Source organism: Onychomys torridus, chromosome 22 (genome assembly GCF_903995425.1).
Source record: "Onychomys torridus chromosome 22, mOncTor1.1, whole genome shotgun sequence".
In the NCBI taxonomy this organism is placed as follows: domain Eukaryota; kingdom Metazoa; phylum Chordata; class Mammalia; order Rodentia; family Cricetidae; genus Onychomys; species Onychomys torridus.
Window position 1 is genome coordinate 4,508,109 of NC_050464.1, and position 20,385 is coordinate 4,528,493.

The 20,385-nt window shown below is 46.3% G+C and overlaps 3 protein-coding genes across 3 annotated transcripts in view; 1 reads left to right on the plus strand and 2 right to left on the minus strand.

Annotated features, from left to right (window-relative positions):
* LOC118572678 (protein POLR1D-like) overlaps positions 1-6,420 on the minus strand; it is a 33,261-nt gene extending 26,841 nt beyond the window's left edge. Inside the window, exon 1 of the mRNA XM_036172457.1 lies at positions 6,370-6,420. Coding sequence (XP_036028350.1) covers positions 6,370-6,395 — 26 coding nt within the window. The 5' untranslated portion in view covers positions 6,396-6,420. The remainder of the gene's footprint in view (positions 1-6,369) is intronic.
* LOC118572677 (DNA-directed RNA polymerases I and III subunit RPAC2) lies at positions 5,023-6,705 on the minus strand. The gene is made up of 2 exons (XM_036172456.1): positions 6,370-6,705; positions 5,023-5,576 (listed from the first exon to the last, which is right to left on the minus strand). Exons 1-2 carry the CDS (start codon positions 6,393-6,395, stop codon positions 5,201-5,203), a joined length of 402 nt encoding a protein of 133 aa, XP_036028349.1. The 5' UTR covers positions 6,396-6,705; the 3' UTR covers positions 5,023-5,200.
* Positions 6,706-7,527: 822 nt separating this feature from the next.
* The window catches only part of Lnx2 (ligand of numb-protein X 2), a 70,828-nt gene continuing 57,970 nt past the window's right edge, over positions 7,528-20,385 (plus strand). Inside the window, exon 1 of the mRNA XM_036172633.1 lies at positions 7,528-7,656. The gene's annotated coding sequence lies outside the window, so the exon portion shown is untranslated. The remainder of the gene's footprint in view (positions 7,657-20,385) is intronic.

Here is a 20,385-nt window from a genome sequence, read left to right on the forward strand (position 1 = left end):
ACAGGAAGTGATAAAGCCAGGCAGAGACAGGATTCGGACAGGTAAGAAGTCTCTGGTGCCTGATGCTCTGCTTCTCTGATCTTTCAGCTTTTACCCCAATATCTGACTCCTGGTTTTTATTGATGAGATTAATTTAATTAGGATCAGGCTTCAGGAGTGATCAAACCTTGGGCCTATACACATAGGACAAGAACTCTACCACAGAGCTACAAGTGAAGCATCTCCTTTTTGTGTTGAACATGGACTCAACAAGTTGTTCAGGATGAGCTCTGAACTTACTCTGTAGTCCAGGCTGTCAGTGAACTTGAGGCCCTCCTACTTCAATGCTACTCCCAAGCAGCTGGGATTGCAGGTATGAGTGTGGGCCCAGCTAATGGCTCCTCTGTACTTTGAACACTAATACTTCTTTCACAGTCCACTAGTTTCAGTATTCAGAGTTCCTGGAAAGCAGACTACGCCTGTCTTGTCTGTTGTCCTCAGCACCTAGGATAGATAGCAGCTGCCAGAGGAGGTGGGTGCACTGGAAACAGCAATTGCCTCAAGCCTTATCTGTTCCGTTCTATGTTCCGAACTTACCTAGCAACATTAGCACAGTCTTCTTTTTCATATGTACACCTCATTTGCCCTGTCCCAAACCACAGAAGGCTCGTTAGAATGACTCATTAGACTCATTTCCATCATTTTTCAGGATGGTGCTATTAGGTGAAAACTTGCTGTGTAGACAGCGAGGTTCAGTGTGGGCTGGGTGTGATAAGCATTCCATCCTTGAAATAAATGGACCCACACAGCAGCTGTATCACAATCTTATAAAATCCAAAGCAGCAGCAGAAAATACAGTAGTAAGAATTTGACCTGAAAAGGGATAGATCTGGAGTTATTACAGGTCTTTGAAAGCAAGCTGACAAATCTGGTGGTCTCTTGGGGACTCCATTTGAAGGGTGTTCCAAAGATCATCTGAATTTATAAATTAAGCCAACAACAACAACAACAACAACAACAGACCTTTGTCTAAGACATGGAAGACTATAATCTTTTTTAGAAAAATATAGTATTTCTATTAGCTGAGTATGGTGGCACACAACCTTTAATCCCAGCACTCAGGCAGAGGCAGGTGGATTTCTGATTCTGAGGACATCCTGGTCTACATGAGTTCCAGGACAACCAGGGCTACATAGAGACCTTGTCTCAATGCCCGCCACCAAATAATTCTTTAACTAATTTTTTTCAATATATTCTGATCATACTATTTTCCTTCCCCCTGGAAACTATCATCTTAATAAATGAGCTGAAAAGGGAGGTCAATCATGGGCCTAAGAATCCGATGTACTTTCTTATCACAACTAAATGGATCACTTTTTATGTAGACACTTTTTTCTTCTCTACAGAGATACTGCACAAACCTGTATTACATCAATTAGGGCACTTAGATGTTAATGCTATATGTAATTTAGAACTAGTTTGTAAAGTGCTTTGAAAATGACAAGTGCTAAGCCAAATACTCAGAATTATTAGATATTAAAAGCCTTTGGTATGTAAGTCTATTATTTAATGATTGGCTCTTTAGAGGGCACAGGATTTTATGGCTGAACAGAACTTCTGATCTTGAATCATTAACACTGCAGTGGTTTGAGTGCAATGTTATTAGAGAGCAAGTCCCATAGTGAAGTTTTTTCCCCCCAGTTTATATAAAAAAAAATGATTTGGGCTGGGGATTTAGCTCAGTGGTAGAGCGCTTGCTTAGCAAGCGCAAGGCCCTGGGTTCGGTCCTCAGCTCCAGAAAAAGAAAAAACCAAAACCAAACAAATAAAAACAAAAATGATTCATGTCCAAGTGTGTCTCCCAAATTCTTCTTCTTGTCCTTTCTTTCATGGCCTTGGCCTGGAGCTCACTATGTAGACCAGGCTGCCTTCAAACTCAGTTCTACCTGCCTCTGCCTACAGGTATTAAAGGTGTGCACTAGCACACCCAGCTCCCTCTCAACTCTCCTTCAGTTCCTACAGACTCCATGCAACAATTCTTTCCACACATATAGGACTCCCGATTATCCTGGTTTCTCCCTTCACCCACCTACCTTCTAAAGACGTTTTATGTGAACCTGTTTATGGCCACCCTAAACAGATTCAGACTGCACGCCACAGAATTGGAGACACTTAATCCTTCACTGCAATGAAACTGTGAGATGTAGCAGTCACTAGTGGACACTCTGTGTTCTTACATTGTCCAAGATTCCTTACTTTGAGATTGGTTTCTAGAGCCCTGACCACCCTAGAATTCTCTTTATTTTTGTATCATGACTGAACTCAACCCTGCTGCCACCTAATAAACATACTCTTCGAATGGCTACGTGTATTTTATCTCTGGGAGGCTCAAACCAAGCCATTCCTCGGCAAAGTCTCTCCTTTGACCCCAAATGAGTGCTACCCACGGCCTAGTGGCCTCTGTGCTAACTCCCACATACCTTTCCCCACAACTGCTCGGCTGACTTAATATCACTTTTCCTGGCTTCCACAGCTCCACCTTCCGAAGAATTTACTGTCTCATCAGCTATTCTTTCAGCCACACTTTACCACTGAGGTTGCCCGAGGCTTGGGTCCTTTGTTGAGGTTGCCCGAGGCTAAGGTCCAGTCTTTGTTGACTTACAGCTTTATGATTAGGAGTCAGACAGCTTATTTTCAGCTTAGACTTTTTTCCAAGGCCCTCAACTCATGACTACAATATTCAAAACAGATCGTGTGACTTCTTTTAAGCTCCTGTTAATAACTGGCCCCAGCCCTAGATGTAAGTTGGAGTCATCTGTTTCTTTGACTTCTACATGCCACTCCTGAGGACTTCACCCTTCTCCCCATTGTTAGATTAATGCTGTTCTGGGCCACCTTGACTCGTACAGATTATCTCTGCTTCTAGTCTGACTTTGCTACATCTACTCCATCATCCCACACTGTAATCAAAGTAATATATCACTCCTGACCCCGTCTTCTTCCTGAATACAGAGTGGGCCCTTCTTCTTGCCTGTGCTACTAAAACATGCAAATCTTTCAGTTCTCCAGCCTTTAGCTTCTACTTCAGGACCAGTTCATGCTTCCCAAGCATACAATTTGCTCTCCACGCTACACAGCTTCTTTCTTCTTTCCCTTTATTTCTGGAAGATCTTCCCTGATTTGTGCTCAAAGCAGGTACTCTTAAGTTCCTTACTTGACCCTGTATTTGTTTCTTTCACAGAATTAAGTCTTAAGTTCCTACTGTCATACCAGGTGTGGTAGGGCAACGCCTTTAATCCCAGCACTTAGGAGGCAGAGGCAGGTGGATCTCTGAGTTGGAGGCTAGAGTGAGTTCCAGGACAGCAGGACTACACAGAGGAAAACAGAAAAGTTCCTACTGTTGTTAGCTGTTCTCAAGGCCTGGTACAATGCAGGTGCTCAATAAGTACAAAACTATCTTTCAAAAAAGCGGGTCAAGTGTGGGAAATATAGGCTCTTGGCAGGGTAGAAGAGGTCAAATTTAGCTAAATTTAGTTTCCATATCTTAAGTACGTCGGTGATAGTTTTGAGGCAACTTCTTGCTATGTATATTTAGTCTGGTCTTCAACTTGTAATTCTCTTGCTTCTGTCTCTTCAATGCTGAGATTATAGGCATGCACCATCATCCCCAGCAGACAAGGAAGTTTTGACTGAAGAGATGAGCATCAATGAAGACTCCAAAGCACAGCACTAGAGAATGAGGTGACTGGGCTCAAGGGCTACAGCTATTTAGGGCAAAGGAAGTCACACTCGGGTAGGATACTTACAAGACAGGACTGGAGAGATAAACAGGATAACTCTTAGATGTGATATGCTTTGCTAACATTTTAAGTTTCCAAAATGTCATTTCTTCCACTACAGAATTCTCCTCCTCCAAATTCTGACTATCAAATAGTGTCTCTTCTGGGCTCTATTTACACACCCAAGGACTGAAAGTGTTACCTGGTAATTCCAGTTCTTCCAATTAAAACTGGGGCTGGGGGGCTGTCCCAGCTGGTAAAATACTCGCTGTGAAAGCACGAGAAGGACCCACCTAAAGAAGTTGGGTGCGGTGGGATGTAGGCCTGTAATCCCGGGGCTTTCTAGGCAGGAAGCCTAGCCTAACTGACAAATACAGGCCAGTGACAGATTCTGTCTCAAACCTAAGATGGGGCTGGGAGTAATGGCAAATGTCCTTAATCCCAACATGTGGGAAATTAAGGCAGAGGCAAGTGGATCTCTGAGTGTACAAAGTCAAGTCAGCCAGAGCTACTTAGTGAAACTGTTTCAAAACAAAACAAGAATAGGTAGGTAGTTCTGAAGAACCATCCTTAAGGCTGACTGTTGGCCTCGTATGCACACATGTATCCACAAGAACATGCCAACACAAAACAATAAAGTGTGTGGTTTACTTGTCATAACGCTGTATTTTATCAGTGCTCTGGAACTCAAACAGTCAACTGGTATCTATCCTACAAATGTTACAAAGATGGTGCTTGATACCAATTCAAAATCTTGTGAAAAATTAAAATTCTCAAGTCCTTCAAATTATCCTCACCCTTACGCAGTCTACCAGTCACATGAAAGGATGCATTCACATTAATAAAAATCCAGGGCTGATGAGATGGCTCAGTGGGTAAAGATGCTTGCTGTCAAACCTGACAATCTAAGTGGATCCCATATGGTAGAAAGAGAGAATCGACTCCCACAAGTTGTACTGTGACTTCCATCTGTGTGTCATGGCATGCTTGTGCACACACACACTAAATAAAATGTGAAAACATAAAATCCCTCTGGCAACCTTCTTTCTGGCCTTTTAACTACAGTTTGCCAGATTATGTTCTATTTCATCTCCCCTTTCCTCAGCACTTGAACCATACAGAAATGAACAGCCCCTTTAATATCCATCATCAAAACCCTCAACTTGGCCCAATTATCTGTTTGTTCACTTTCAGCGTTGGTTCAGTTAAGGGGTGGAACCATCCTTGGGGGTCACCTAGGTGCAAGGAAGAGAAACCACTCAAACTAGTTTAAACAAAAGAGAGAATTTATTAGGCAAATATACTTGCAGAAATTCCAACAGCTGGAATGGGTCAACAGCTGGAACCACACCTTCTACAGGTCAGAACATGCTGCAGTCAAGACTCTAGTTCTGGGTTCTGCACCATCATGAGGGTGATCCTCCTTGTACCCTGCATGAGGGACTAGAATGTGGGTTCATTTCTGCTTGCCTTTTCATCTTTATAATCCTTTATGCTGGCCTCAAACTTGTCAAGCACATGCTGGCAGACATTCATGAGCTCATTCAGGCCTTTCTGAAATGGATCAACAGCTGGAAGTGTACCTCGGGTCTGAATTCGCAAATTAATTTTGCTCTCTGAAGGATGGGTCGTAGTGTAACCACAAAACTCCACTTCTGGGTTCTTCATGATCATGTACCGCAGAGCATTTCCTAGGGTATGGTCCTCATCGTGCAGTACAAATGTCACACACTGTCTATCTGCTCCAGCTGCCTGGACCATCTCCAAGGCTGTCTTCCTCCCGCCTTCAGCCACTGAGGTCTTCAATCCTGATATTTTTCTACACACATATTGTTTTGTAAGAATGAGATCATATGGAATACTGTTCTGTGATTATCTTTTTTAGATTCACTACCTCATTTTCCTGTCTCTACAAAGTCTATCCTTATTTAGCTCCAGTTTCTCTCTACTCCACTTGACTGCCCACAAGGGGAGTCATCTCAGAAAAAAAAGCACAGAGTTAAATGTTTGTAAAATCTTTCTTTGAATAGAGCAAAAGAAAGGGGCAGAGTTACAAAAGGGTAGGCCCTGCTGGAAGATGAAAAGGGAGTTGACAGGCATAAAAAACACGATTACTTTAGCATAAAAATGGCAACCACGAGTTATCAAGGTGGCAGGCAGGCAGGCTTCCACTTGAAAGAGGTAAGTAAACCAGTAAGTGAGAGGAAGTGAGAAGTTTAATAGGAGGGGGAATTTGACGGAGAGAATTTACGAGCAGTCTGCACAGAGCGGAGTTGCGGTAACTCTAGCCGACTTAACACGCCAGCACCGCCCGGTGCGCGACCTTACACGAGGCAGTTCTAATGGGGGTGGCAGTTTGGCACTTAGAGCTGGATTCCCAACTTCTCTCCCCTCCCGGATGGCTAGTGTCCCTCTGAGCTCTTCTGTATAAATAAACCCACAGCTTCTCCCTCTTCCCAACCCGGCCCGGCTCAACTCTCGATCCTCCCTTCCCCAGCGCCTCGGGTCAGGCCTAGCCGCCCCACCGGGCCGCAGTCGGCCGCGTGCCCTTTCGCTACCCGCTTCGCTGGCCCAGCCCGCCGCCCCGCTCCACTCTTCCCCTCCCACCTTACCTCTCCAGCTCCTGATCCTCTTCCATCGCGGGGGGACGGCTCCAGGGGATCCTCAGGTGGTGCTGGCGAAAAAGAAGCTCTTCCCCATATCGCGAAAGACGCCGGCGAAGCAGGAAGGAAGAAACCACCGACGGAAGGAGCAGATGACGGAAGGAGGGGGGCGGAGCCGCAGCGGCGCGGCAGGACCCGGCCGAGGGGCGGAGCGAAACAGGCCACGCCCCCAGGCCACGCCCCTGTGCGGGCCGGACTGCTCACCTGGAACTGCGGAAGCTGGGCGGCCGCGGAGCACAAGCTGTCCCGGTGTGCTGGCTGGGAGCGCTGTTCCTCGCCTGTCGCCCCAAGACACCTGCTACTTAGGGTCGGAGTTGGGCCTCTGATCTGCTAGACCCTCCAGGGACGGGACTGCCCCAGGGCTGGCTGTTTCCCGGACTGGAGTCCTCAGGAGCCTTTCCTAGGGCACCTTGCAACCTTGAAAAAGCAAAGAGACTTGTGTGCGGACATGGCTTTCCTGACCATACTGTGGTTTACGGGGGCGGGGACGGACATTTTTTTCTCACTGGTGTGCAAATGTACATTTCTATTAGGTGCAAGGGCGGCGTTTGTCTTTCTTTTGGGAGAGAAATATGAGTTTGGAGCACCGCCCTCCTTCCTTAGGAGCTCACGCCTACCCTTGGTGGACCTGCCGTTCCTTTCCCCTTTGATCCCAAGGAACCGCCCTTCTCTTCCCTTCAGGTGCATCCTCCCAGCTCCCACCTGACCCCGGCCGGGCTGGGTCCCCGCCCCACCCCAAGCTGTCCTCTCGCGCACACCTATACGTCAGGCGCTCCGCGCCACCTGTTCTCCCCCAGCCCGGTCCCTCGGCCCTCCCCTCCTTCAGCTGTCCCACGCCCGGCGTGGCGCTCCGGGGTGCACGCAGACACTTCCCGAGCGTCTTCTCTGTGTCTGTCTAGAGGGAGAATCCGGCCAGGAGCGATGGCGGAGGGCGGAGCGCGCTCACTCTAACTCGGGAGTGATGAGCAGGGCCGACCCGGCCCCTCGAGCTTCTTGATTGGTTGAGCTGCTCAGAGCCCGCCCTTAGTCCCGCCCCTCTCCCCCGTTGATTGGCTCAGGTGCGTGTCGGGTTGGGCCCGTGCGCTCGCCCCCGAGGGGAAAGGCAGCAGGGGCGGTTGAGAAGTCTTGGCCGGACTTTGCTTCTCGCCAGGAAACCGGCGGCGGTGAGTCCCGGCGGAGCGGAGCCGGGCGGCGTCCCCGTCAGCGCTCCCGCGGGGAGCCCGCCGCTTTCCCTGAGTGAGTTACTTGGCCTCAGGTGCGGCCGGTGACGGGGTGTGGCGTCCGGATAGGGGGAGCCCCCCTGGGGAACCGCTGGGGGCCGCGTGGAGTCCGGCCCGGCCCGGTGCGGGTGCGGGTTCCAGGCGCCGCGGTGCGGTTCTGCGCGGCGCTCGCTTTTTAAGGCAGGGAGCTTCGGGGACGAGTTCTCGCACTTCGCGTCTGCACGTTGTCGGGAGCCAAAGCGGCGCTAGCTAGCTGCCCTCTGGTTTTGTTCCCTGGAAGGGATGAGCCTCCTCCCCGCCCCAGCCTGTTGCGGGAGAATTCTCACCTTTCCCTTCAGGCTAGAGACAGATTTGACGTGTTTGGGGGAAGGGGAGGATCATTTCCAAAATATGCATCTCGGGTTGGAAGCATTTGCTGGCTTTTCAAAGCTTACTGCCACGTTCCACACAAGGACTTTTAAACGGAGTGTTACAGTATTCCTGTTTACATTTAAGATTGTGTCTTTGCCAGAAGCCTAGGGACGCTTCCGCATGGCTTTATCGAATCAATTTTTCTTTTCTTACTCTGTAGCCCTGGCTGACCTGGAACTCACGGAGAGATCCGCCTCTCTCTGCCTCCTGAGTGCTGTGGGCTTAGAAAGACGTGCACCCCCACTCCCCGCCAATTTTTCTTAAAAACAAAAACAAAAAAACCCACAGAAACCAATGGCAAGGACTGTTGGAGGAATCAGTGAGCTCCAGTTTATCCAAACTGCCTTCACTTTAAGAATGTCACATTCCTGTAGTCACAGTACTTAGCAATTGGCCTCCTTCCCAGGACGCATTTTGCTTTTTCTCCAGCCGGTACGGTGACACAGCACAGATGCAGTTGGGTCTCAGTAGGTCAGTTCTGTTTGCTTTGATAGATTTGAACACCCTCCCCCACACCTTTGGATGAAAGGACTTTGGCAGGTAAGGAGGGAAGGTGGGGGAATCTAGTGTCCTATTTGGCAGTCGGACCGTTGTTGAGCCAGAACTAACAAGGTTTTGCCATTTTAGCCTGCCCAAATTCCACGTGAGTTTTCCCATGGGGTCAAATGTAGGCCAAGTCGGAACAGCACTAAAAATCACATTGATTTTAATTCAGTCCACTGTTCAGTTCTAATTCTGTATTTTGTGCCTCTACTCTTCAAGTCTGAACCTTTTCATTGTGTCTACATTTAGCCACTCAGTGTCTACAGCATGCCAGGCATTGGTTGAAGGGATCGTTTCTTGCCCAAAGTTGGTAAGTGGCCATATATTTCTTGGTCCACTAATTTTACCTCAGAGTATTTTTAAGAAAGTGATATGGGAACTTAAAAGTACTTCTGCCTGCAATGCCTCTGAGAAATCCTAGGCAGTCTTCAAATTGGTATGGGCTTTCTCCAGGAACATCCTAAATGCGGCATATGTCTAGAGAATGTGACATTTCTGCTGTGCACATGGCTAATCTGAAGGGCATAAAGTTTGGAGTCAGGGCTGGTTGTCCATTTTGGGGTTCATGGCACTTTCTCCAGTGGGCACATAGATATTTGCTGAAATGATAAAAAGAGAGGATTTTGTGTAACACATTAAGACATTTGGACTTCATCCAGTCAGTGATAGTGAGGCATTAATTTCAAGCAGGATAATGCTATGGTAAGATTTGTATTCCATAAAGCAGCAGGATGGAGGATGGTGGGGTCCAGAGGAGAGGTGAGAGAGAGGATGGGGGGCCCTACTGCATGGTCCCCGTGCGTGGAATCTGGAAAGGTTTTTGTTACCCCTGGGCAGCCTCTTGGTTCTTTAGCATCTGGATTTGGAAACTTGAAAAAAAATTAAAACAAACATGGTTACAGCTTGGACAAGCGCATAGTAAGAATTTAGCCGGTGCTGGTTGTCAGTCTGTGAAGAGAGCTGGCGGGGCATTCAGGAGTGTGGGCTAGTACCCATAGGTGAGTGACCAGACAGCATTAATTAATGAAGGTGATTTCTGGTGTGGCATTCAGGAGTGTGGGCTAGTACCCATAGGTGAGTGAACAGACAGCATTAATTAATGAAGGTGATTTCTGGTGTGGCATTCAGGAGTATGGGCTAGTACCCATAGGTGAGTGACCAGATAGCATTAATTAATGAAAGGTGATTTCTGGTGTGGCATTCAGGAGTGTGGGCTAGTACCCATAGGTGAGTGACCAGACAGCATTAATTAATGAAGGTGATTTCTGGTGTGGCATTCAGGAGTATGGGCTAGTACCCATAGGTGAGTGACCAGATAGCATTAATTAATGAAAGGTGATTTCTGGTGTGGCATTCAGGAGTATGGGCTAGTACCCATAGGTGAGTGACCAGACAGCATTAATTAATGAAAGGTGATTTCTGGTGTGGCATTCAGGAGTATGGGCTAGTACCCATAAGTGAGTGACCAGATAGCATTAATTAATGAAAGGTGATTTCTGGTGTGGCATTCAGGAGTATGGGCTAGTACCCATAGGTGAGTGACCAGATAGCATTAATTAAAGAAAGGTGATTTCTGGTGTGGCATTCAGGAGTGTGGGCTAGTACCCATAGGTGAGTGACCAGATAGCATTAATTAATGAAAGGTGATTTCTGGTGGGTTTTTTTTTTTGTTGTTGTTGTTGTTTGTTTGTTTGTTGTTTGTGAGACAGGGTTTCAATGTGTAGCTCTAACTGTCCTGGAACTCACTCTGTAGACCAGACTGATCTCAAACCCACAGAGATTCTCCTGCCTCTGCCTCCCAAGTGCTGGGATTAAAGGTGTGTGCCACTAAGCCCTGATTCCTGCTTTTTTTTTTTAATTTGAAGCGTGGGTGTGGACTAGACAAGCTGGCCACAGAGCCAGAAGAGGGGTCAGCTTCTTTCAGTTGACTTTAGAATTACTGTCCCATCCAAGTTTTGATTCGCTAACATGAAGGGAATAGTCACAGTACCTGTTTAGTAAGGCTTGATGATCAAATGAAATTACGCATGTAATGCCCTTGACACAGTGTGGTGCGGTCCAAGTGCTGAATAAATATTAGTTGTTCCTCTAATGACAACAGTATTAGTGAGATAGTGGGACGTTCGAGGCTTGAGAGGGAACAGTTTAAAACTCCTGATGGTGGAGTGAAAGGAAAGTCAGCTTGGGATCAAGCTTGTGAGGTGCTTGCTACGCAGATGATTGACAGGTCAGCTGTGCGTGGTGGCTAGACATTGCCAAGAGAAGCCTGGAAAGAAGGGAGAACAGAAGAGAGCTTGTAGAAAGCCCCTTGGGGTGTGTGGGAAGCTCTGTGTGAGATCTGGGGACAGGGGAGGCAAGTTTTGGGAGAAAGGGAGGTGGGGTAGAACAGTGAGGTGTTAACATGAAACAGCAGGGGTCGGAAGTGCATATTGGAGCTGGGCATGGAGACACATCTGTAATCTCATCGTTCCAGAGACTCTGATTCAAGAAGATTGCCATGAGTTTGAAGCCACTGTTGGGTGCAAAGTGAAATCCTGTCTTTAAAAATCACAAAAACAAAATAACAACCCCTAGCACTTGGGAGGCAGGGCCAGGCTGATCTCTAAGAGTTTGAAGGCCAGCCAGGTTTACATGGCTAGACCCAGTCCTGCTGCTCCTACCCCGCCAAACTAATTTTGGTCATCATCAGAGGCGAACTCCAGGTTCCTACAGCCTGCTAGCTCTGATTCCTTCTCTTTCTCTGCTCCTCACTGTCCCGTTTTCCATCTGACAACCCAGATCCTTTTTACTCTGCAGAACTGTGTGTGAGCTACAGTTCCTTTCAGATCCGCCTTCCTGTAGAGAAGGATGGAAGAAGAGTCTGAGGTTTTATTGCATACTTTCACTTAAAAGGTGGCAAAGGCTGAAAAAATTTCACACACACACACACACACACACACACACACACACACACACACACACACACACACACCTCATACACGGGATTTTAATTGTAGAATTCTCCAGGTCTAAACTGAACCGTTAAGGGGTGTAGAAGTTTCACAAAACAAATCTCCTCTGTATAGCTTTCCTGTCAGGTTTCTTTTCCTTAGGAAACAAAAACAGCACAAAGATCTGAGGTCGCGTAAACTTCTGGGTGGCTTGGATCCAGATGAGAGCTGTGGGCCGAATGAGGCGTTATTCAGCGGACTTTCTCTAATGCTCTACTGCAGAGTAACACCCCAGCCCGGTTTGTGTGACTCGAGAAAAGCTAAGTATTATAGTTTCCATCTGTTAGTGTGTGCTTTCTAAAGCCAGGATCTCATTGTTTGGTTTACTGTAAATCCCCAGGGATGTAAAAAACAAAACATAACAAAATCAAAATGTTAAGGTCTGTGAATGTGAGTGGAGGGGTCTGCCAGCTTTGGTCTGTCTTTCTCCATATGTTTGATCAGGGGAAAAACAAGAGAGAATGTGGTGTCACAAGGAAGCCACAGGAGTGAGACTTGATGGCTGTTCTGAGTCAGCTGTGTCCATGTGGGATGCTGTAATTATTCACTTTTCACAGTTCACTGCCGGAGCTGTGGGGCGTGGTAAATTCTCCAGCGGTAGAGATGACCTGTGTGTCATAGTTCAGTACTGACTGCATGACACACAGGACTATAACTTTGTTCTGAGGTTACTGACCACAGCTTCCTGGTTATGAGGAGAGCTGCAGGGCAGAGCCTCTGACATCTTGGTGGGGATAATTGGGGGTCTAGACAGAAATGTGTCCAGATAAGTATTATGTGCTTCTGTTCCCCCACTCTGGTCATTTTAAATGTTACCTCAGCAGGCCATTGCCTTCAGTGGAGGAAATTTGTTAGTGGACATTTTGGAGTTTTTTAGTATTAGTCTGGGTAGGAGAAATGAACCGTAGACACAATGCTGAGTTCCAGGACAGCCAGGGCTACATAGAGAGATGATATCTGAGGGGGGGATGGGAGAAATTCTTTGAAATAACAAGGTTCCCTAAAATGGACTGTGGTGAAAAGTTTAAAACCAGATTTTGAGAGCCATAATCTTATGTTAAAAAAAGCTGTACTTCACTATAATGAAGATATTGTGCTGACTGTTAGTAAATTTGAGAAATATTTACCCTCCCATCAGGATTTTGGCTTTAATTTAATTTCAATTAAATTTAAATTTAATTCTTCATCGGAATCTTTATCAGTTAAACCATATAGATAATCATGGATCAAATCACGTGACACATTTCACTGAAGTCATCTGTAAGTGTTCTGAGCACTGCCATTTCCCCTGTGTGATTTCAGTATTTAAACTTCAGTTTTCAACTTAATTCTGTCTGCCAGATCTCTAAGTGTATGCTGCGTGGTTGGTGCTGAGCCGTGAGTCACAAAATGTGCTTTCTACCTTTGGAGAAATTAAGATCCTAGAAGACCTTGAGTGGAGGAGATGGTAATCATTGAAAGTGGGCTGACAAGATACCCTCGGCTCTAGTTCCAAGGCTCCAGTGGCCTTCAGCTCCACTGCGGTTTACCACTCATTTGGTACCTTGGCGTTTTCCACGTTAGAAACTCCTATCCCATTTAACCCGTGTCCTCCTGTGCCCATAATCACCCACCTGCCCTTTCTCTGACTGCCTGCAGCTCCCTCCCTCCTCAGAGAGGGCTGCCTGTCCAGGGGCTGCACTCCCTAGGCCCCTCCCTGTGGCCGTCATATCCGCTAGGCTTGCTGTCTTCATGGACTTGTCCGAGCCCTGGCTTAAGTGTCTGGCGAGGCTGGCACTGGCACCTTTGCCCCTCTACAGCTTGTCTTGGGCCCTGCGCTGCCTCTTCTCAGTTCTGGGAGTTCTCCCCGCTGCCCTTGGCCCTTTGTTCCCCTTAGTCCATTCTGTGTGTGCAGAGTGTTCTGACATGGACCTGGGACAGAATTCACCACGACTAGAGTCTGTCAGCACAGTTCCGAGCTAGTAAGTGCTCTGAAGAAGGAGTGCAGGGCTGTGCTCTCAGTACTATGCTAACTAGCCATATTTGGCTGTGGAGTTTTGAAATGTGGCTGCTCTGTACTGAGAAATACAACAGTGTAAAATACAAACCCCATAAAATTCTCAATAACTACATCTTGAAATGGCAGCATTTTGGATATATTGGATGAGATAAAGTACAAGATGCAGTTGCCTGTTTTTGTAAATGTGAGTATTTGAGCACTTGAACTGATCGAATCAGCTCACATATTTCTGTGGACAGTGCTGTACAAGGTGTTACCTCTCTGGCGATGTGATGAGGGAAACTAGCCGTGTTCTATGCAGAATAGGATGTCACTGAAGCCTTCCCTTTGTAAGTTTACTTGAAGGGATATGTGGATGGGTCGACCTTAGAAAAATAAGTTAGACGTGGGTGTTAGTTTGAGGGAAAAAGAGAAGAGGCAGGGGATGGGGCCAGAGAGGTGGACAGGGCCTATTCTTATGTGCCTGGTTAATCTTAGTGAGGCTTTATTCTTTGTCACTCATGCATTATTCCAAACCCTCCTTCACACTCTTTAGCCTGCTCCCTAGGTCTGCCACAGGCAGGCTGGTAGGAATTTGAGGTGACCTGCTGTTTTTTCTCTCAGGTTTGTTTTCCCCTTCCTAACTGAAATCCCCTTCCTGCTGAAATCTCAGGTCTACTGAAGGCTGGCTCTGAGCTGCTCCTCAGTCCCATCCTTTTAAATCTCTCTGGGAGTGCTTCATGGTTTAATTCTGCTCCTTTTCCTCGTTTCTTTTCCACACCAGTCTGTAAAAGTACTCCAATACTAAGCACAAAGCAGGCAGCTCCACTGACCCCGCGTCCCCCATTACTGCTCTCGATAGCACAAGCCCTTGATGTCTTAGTATGTTGAAGTTTGCATAAATGTGTCACAAAATGCAGTAATGTGCCATCACAAACTACCGCGAGTTCACATTTGTTGTCCTTTGTTATTTGAATAGTTTAGTAATTGTAAGTGCTAAATTGGAGTATTTAGCACTTACAACATATATCAATCCAGGTGCTAATTTTTCAGTGGTAAGTGCGGTGGTGGCACACACCTTTAATCCCAGCACTCAGGAGGCAGAGGCAGGTGGATCTCTGTGAGTTCGAGGCCAGGCTGGACTGCAAAGCAAGATCCAGGTCAGCCAGGCTTCACAGAGAAACTTGTCTCAGAAAAACAAAAAGCAAATACATTTTCAGTGATTTACTGAGAGGAATTCTGCCAAAATAGTGCAAATTTGGCAAAAATCCTTTGAATTGCTTCTGTTTTTTCCCTACGCATTTGCAAGTATATTTATTGTGCTTAATGTGTTATGAACCAGATCTCTGAAAGTTTTTTTGTGTTGCAGATAGAAACTATTTCCATGTATAATTTTCCACCCCCTCCACCCAGGCCCTAGACACAGTATCTACTTTCTCTTTCAGTGCATTTGACAACTTTAGGTATCTCATTTGGGAGATGGGGAATGTTTCCACACTGATTGTTTTGCCTCACAGAATGACCTCAGGGATTACTTGTGTTATAGCATGTGACAGAATTTCCTTCCTTTTTTAATGACAGAAAATCTTCCAGTATGGAATATACCACATTTGGTGCAGCTATTGCCATGCCGTGGAGTCTGGGTTCCTGTCACCTCTGAGGCATGTGACACTCCTGTGACCATGAACCACAGATCTCATGTACCCCGAAGTGGAAGCGATAGATGAAGTGCCGGTTCTGTTTGTAATATTTGAAAACCCTCCTGTTTTCTGGAGTGGTTGCACCACTTTCCAATCCCACCAATTCCTCTGCAGCTGCAGCTGCATTTGCTACTTTATGTCTGTTGGGTGACAGCCATTGGAACGGGTATCCGGTAGCATCTTCTGTCTTGATCTCATTTCTGTGACAATAAGTGCCCTCGTACTTCTGCCTCTATTTGGTGTCCACCTGTAGATCATTGTAGAAAAGTGCTTCCCTGCCCCCCCATCCACTTTCGAGTCATTGGAGGTTCTTACTCATTCTGGATGCTGACTCTTGACCAGGTCTGATTTACAAATACTGTCCCCTCCAGGTGGTGGTGGCGCACGCCTTTAATCCCAGTACTTGAGAGGCAGAGCCAGGCGGATCTCTGTGAGTTCGAGGCCAGCCTGGGCCACCAAGTGAGTTCCAGGAAAGGCACAAAGCTACACAGAGAAACCCTGTCTCGAACCCCCCTCCCCAAAAAAAAGAAAAGAAAAACAAATACTGTCCCCCATCCCATAGACTGCCTTTTCACACTGCTGGCTGTCCTTGGGGGTGCAGGATTTTAAGCTTGATGTTTATCCCATTGGTCGGTCTTTATTTGTACTGTTGAGGTCATAGTTCTCATGAAGCTTCTATGCTTTTTTTCCTTCTGAGAGTTGTATAGTGTCAGGTCCTTACACTGAAGTCCTTGATGGATTTGGAGTCAGTTTTTGTATGTGATGTATGATTAAGGTACAAACAAACTATTTTACTGGTGTCTCTTAGACCTTTGCCTGTAGAAATAAGGGAAATTCTGAAATAACGTAGATTAGAACATAGATTTATCTTGGAATGGGGTGGCTGATGGCAGGGGTTGGGCTAGGACCTAGCTTCAAAACCATGCATTGCAGTATACTATGTTAGAGATTTCTCTGTCCCTTTTGTTTTTTATAAGGAAACAGATGTCTAAGTCTACCAGAAGCTAAAGAAAGTCAGTGAGGACAGCTAGTTATGGTAGAGTGAGTGCTGTGTCCTGTGTCCCTGTTGCTGGTATTTACTGTATTTGGTCCGTATCTGCATCCATGAGCACTGGTTAGTAGATTTCAAGGTATCCTGAGCAGGTCTCATGTGAAGTATGTATTGACTCCATTCATTTCTCTAATTTTAGACTTGGTGCTTTCATTATAGATGGGGTATTTAATATGCTTAAATAGACTGATTTCAGATTTTATTAAAAATAGGTATAATTTTTCTGAAACCCTGCTTAGTCTTCTTCCAGGTATCGTATCATGTTTGAATGACTTTTTGATCTTTGAGGATATATAATAGCATGAGAAACCTTCCAGGGTTTATTTTGCAAATGTAATTTAAAAAAAAAAAAAAAAGATAGGCATTAGGGATTTAGCTCAGTGGTAGAGTGCTTGCCTAGCAAGTGCAAGGCCCTGGGTTCCATCCTCAGCTAAAAAAGAAAAAAAAAAGAAAAAGAAAAAAAAAGGTGTCTTAATGATAAAATACGCTGACAAAAGCAATGGAATGGAGAATAGGCGTATGTGTTTTGGCTCATAAATCTAGGATATATTCTGTCATGGCAGCAGGAGCTTGAGGTGGGTGGTTATACTGCATCCATAGTCAGGAAGCAGAGATGTCTGTCAGACATGTTTAGAGGAAGAACCTAAACTAGATGTGGTTTGACTGAGTATGGTCCCTATAGGCTCATGTGTTCAAATGCATGGTCACTCACTAGTTAGTGGAATTGTTTGGGACAGATTGGGAGGTGTGTCTTGTTGGAGTAGGTGTGACCTTGATGGAGGAGGGATGTCACTAGGATGGGCTTTGAAGTTCTAGAAGTCCAAGCCAGGCCCAGTAGCTCTCAGTCTCCCTCCCTCTCTCCCTGCAACGTTTGCATCAGATGTGAGCTCTCAGCTGCTGCTCTGCCTGCCTGCCTGCCTACCTGCCACTGTGTTTCCTGCCATAATGATCATGGACTGACCCTCTGAAACCATAAACAAACTCCCAATTAAATGCTTTGTTTTCTAAGTTCCGTAGTCATGATGTTTCCTCACAGCAATAGAAAAGTAAGTCAGACATTGGATAGCTATTGGTGAAATTATTAAGGCCACTCCAGGTAGTTAAAAGGGAGGTTTCTTTTGTAGGGTAACTTATAAGTGAAGGGATAGGTAACAGGGTCTGGGTAAGGTGTGGCACAGTCCGGCAGTGTTCTCTGGAGAACTCTGCTCGGTCTACCTCCAGCGTCCAGGAACCAAGAGAGCGGTGCATCTGGATCTTGGGTCTTCACCGTCCTCTCTCGGCCCCGCCTTGTAGGCGTGACAAATACCGAAGCCTCAATGGGGGTTGGAACTTCCAGATCAAAGCTGGGGTGGCTACCCACTGCAGATAGCCCCTCATCTGTGATTATGCTGGAAGCTCATTTCCTAGCTTGTTCTAGACCTGTCGAGTACTGATAGTATTAACACCACACAGTATGGAGACTATTTATAGAAAAGATTTTTTTTTTTTAAAAAAACTTGTGTGTCATCAAAAGGTTCATGAGTTGAGAGCTTGGTACCTAATTAGGTGGTACTCAGAGGTGATGAAGCTTTTAAGAGATGGGCCTAATGGGTCCTCTTGAGGTCAGTTGGAAACAAGCTTTTCAAAGGGATTACTGGTCTTCTGGAGTAAGTTTCTCTCTCTCTATATGTGTGTGTGTGTGTGTGTGTGTGTGTGTGTGTATGAATACTTACACATCCCTGAGTACTTACGTGTGTGGGAACCTACACATGGAGGCTAGAGAACAACCTTGGTTGTCGTTCTCAGGAACACCATCTACCTCCTTTGAGTCAAGGTGTTTCATTGGCCTGTAGCTCACCAGGTTAGACTAGCTGGCCAGGTAGCCCCAGGAATCCTGTCTGTGTTTCCAAAGTGCTGGGATTACAAGTACATGCCATCATACCCAGCATGATAGTGTAGGTTCTGGGGATCAAACTCAGGTCCTTGGCAGGGCAAGCACCTTATACACTGAGCTGTCTCCTCAGCTTTGGAGCGGGTGTTCTACGACATCAAGTTGTCATAAAAGCTCGAGTCTCATCCTCCAGTAGCATCTCTGCCTCCTGTGTGAGCTGCTCTTGCCCTCTCTGTCGCTCTCGCCATTTTTCTTGTGTGACCCTCACTAGAGTCATGGCCTTGACTCTCCAGAACTGTGACTGAGCTAGGCAAACCTCTTCTCTTCATAAAAAAGGAGCCTAATTTAAGCGGTTTGTTACAGCTGTAAAAAGGATGGTAAATACAGATAGTTGGAGCACTCTGGTTTTAAACGTGTGAGTGTGTGATGCCTGTGGAAGCTACAGGCCAACCTGTAGGGCCTGATGTTTTCCTTCTGCCTTGTGGGCTCTAGGGACTGAGCTCAGGGGAAGAATTGTTTTTGAGAATTTTGTTAGATAAACTGTGCCCTTCCCATAATTCCTCCTGTACCCCTCTTCTCTACATCTCTTCTCAAACTCATGTTCTTTTCGATGATGACGGTGGTGACGGTGATGATGACATAGCCTGTGTGAGTCCCATTAGTGTTGCCCACATGCACTCGTGTACAGGGTTGACCACTGAAGCATGCACAGCCTCCCAAGGGGCTCATCCCTGAAGAAAACTGACTCCTCTCCCTCTCTCAGTAGCTGTGACTATCTGTGGCTGTTCAAGTCGGGTGGAGCCTTGTGACTCCCTCCCCATCCTGCTGCAGGTTGACCGCTGAGATCTTTGCAGATCTTGTGCAGGTAGCCGTGGCTGTTGAGAGTCCAGGGTGCAGTATTCCTGTCATGTCCAGAAGACATGATTCCCAGGAGTCCTCCTGGCCCTCTGCCTCTCAGACTCCTTCTGCCCCCTCTCCTGCCATGTCCCTGAGCCTCGGACGAAAGGTTGTGTTACATATGTTCCATTTGGGGACGGGCACACCACAGCCATGTGTTCTCTGCGTTTTGACCAGTTGTTCTTTGTGGTAACTTCCATTTGCAGCACACAGATGTCTCTTTGTTGAGGGGTGGGAGCTGCACAGTCAAGAAAGCCCTTCAGTTCCAAAACCAGAAGACTCTAACCATCGTGGCCAACTGTCAAATGATGTTTATTAGGCTATCTGCTCCCGTTATAAAATGTGTGCCTGTGATGAGTTCCTCCATATGACTTTAGCCTTCAAAACTTGACAGCGTGCTTCAAGTTGCTTTTCTGTGGTTTGATCCTGAGTGAAACTTGCGTAGGAGGAAGCAAAGCAGCCCATCGTCAGTAGTTCAGTTCTTACTGGGGATGTAGCATGATGGCCCTAAATGCAGGCAGCCTTGTAGGCTTATACCACTTGCAAACTGTGAGTAAAGAGCAATCTTAAGTGGAAATAAATTTCACGCTTATGCAAGTCCTAAGGCAGTTGGTTATATTTTCCCGCTGCTGTGTTCTGTTACTGGATATTTATTTGAATATGTAGTATGTTCCAGGCTGTGGTGAGAATGTGGCAGAGTGAGATTAAGGGTCCTTTTATATAGCTTACACACTGGGAGTGAGGTGGGGGCAGCCACGTGCTGTTTATTAGACACATAAGTAGGTAGATACGTTTATGGAGGTTCATGACAAATGTCACATGGATGAGAAGGCAAGGTGTTAGACTGGGCCATCTGCTCCTAGTGGCTGAAGTCTAGTGGTCTCCATACTTCCTGTTGGCTGCTTTGTCTTTTTCAACCAGGGAACTTTGTAAGCAGTTCTGCACAGAGTGCGTGGCATAGGCCCTTGTGCATTCTAGGCAAGTGCTCTATAGCTGAGTTGTCCCCAGCCCTGGCCATCCCATCTTCCCTTTACACACCTTCTCCTGGAGGTTCCCACCCAAGAGAAGTGGTTGAAGAAATGAAAAGAAGCCAGGCATTTGGGGAAGTCAGTCTTGGATAATTTAGCTTTCTCTTAAAGGTGGGAGTTGTTTGTGTCTGTCCTCTGTCTTCTCTTACAGATGAAGAAAAACAAAACCCCACCAGTTAGTAGGGGGACAAGGCAAATGATGTTGTCAGTCCTTGAATTTGCAGTTTGTTTTGAAGTTTCTCACCTCTTAAAGCTCATCTGTGTCACTGCATAGAAA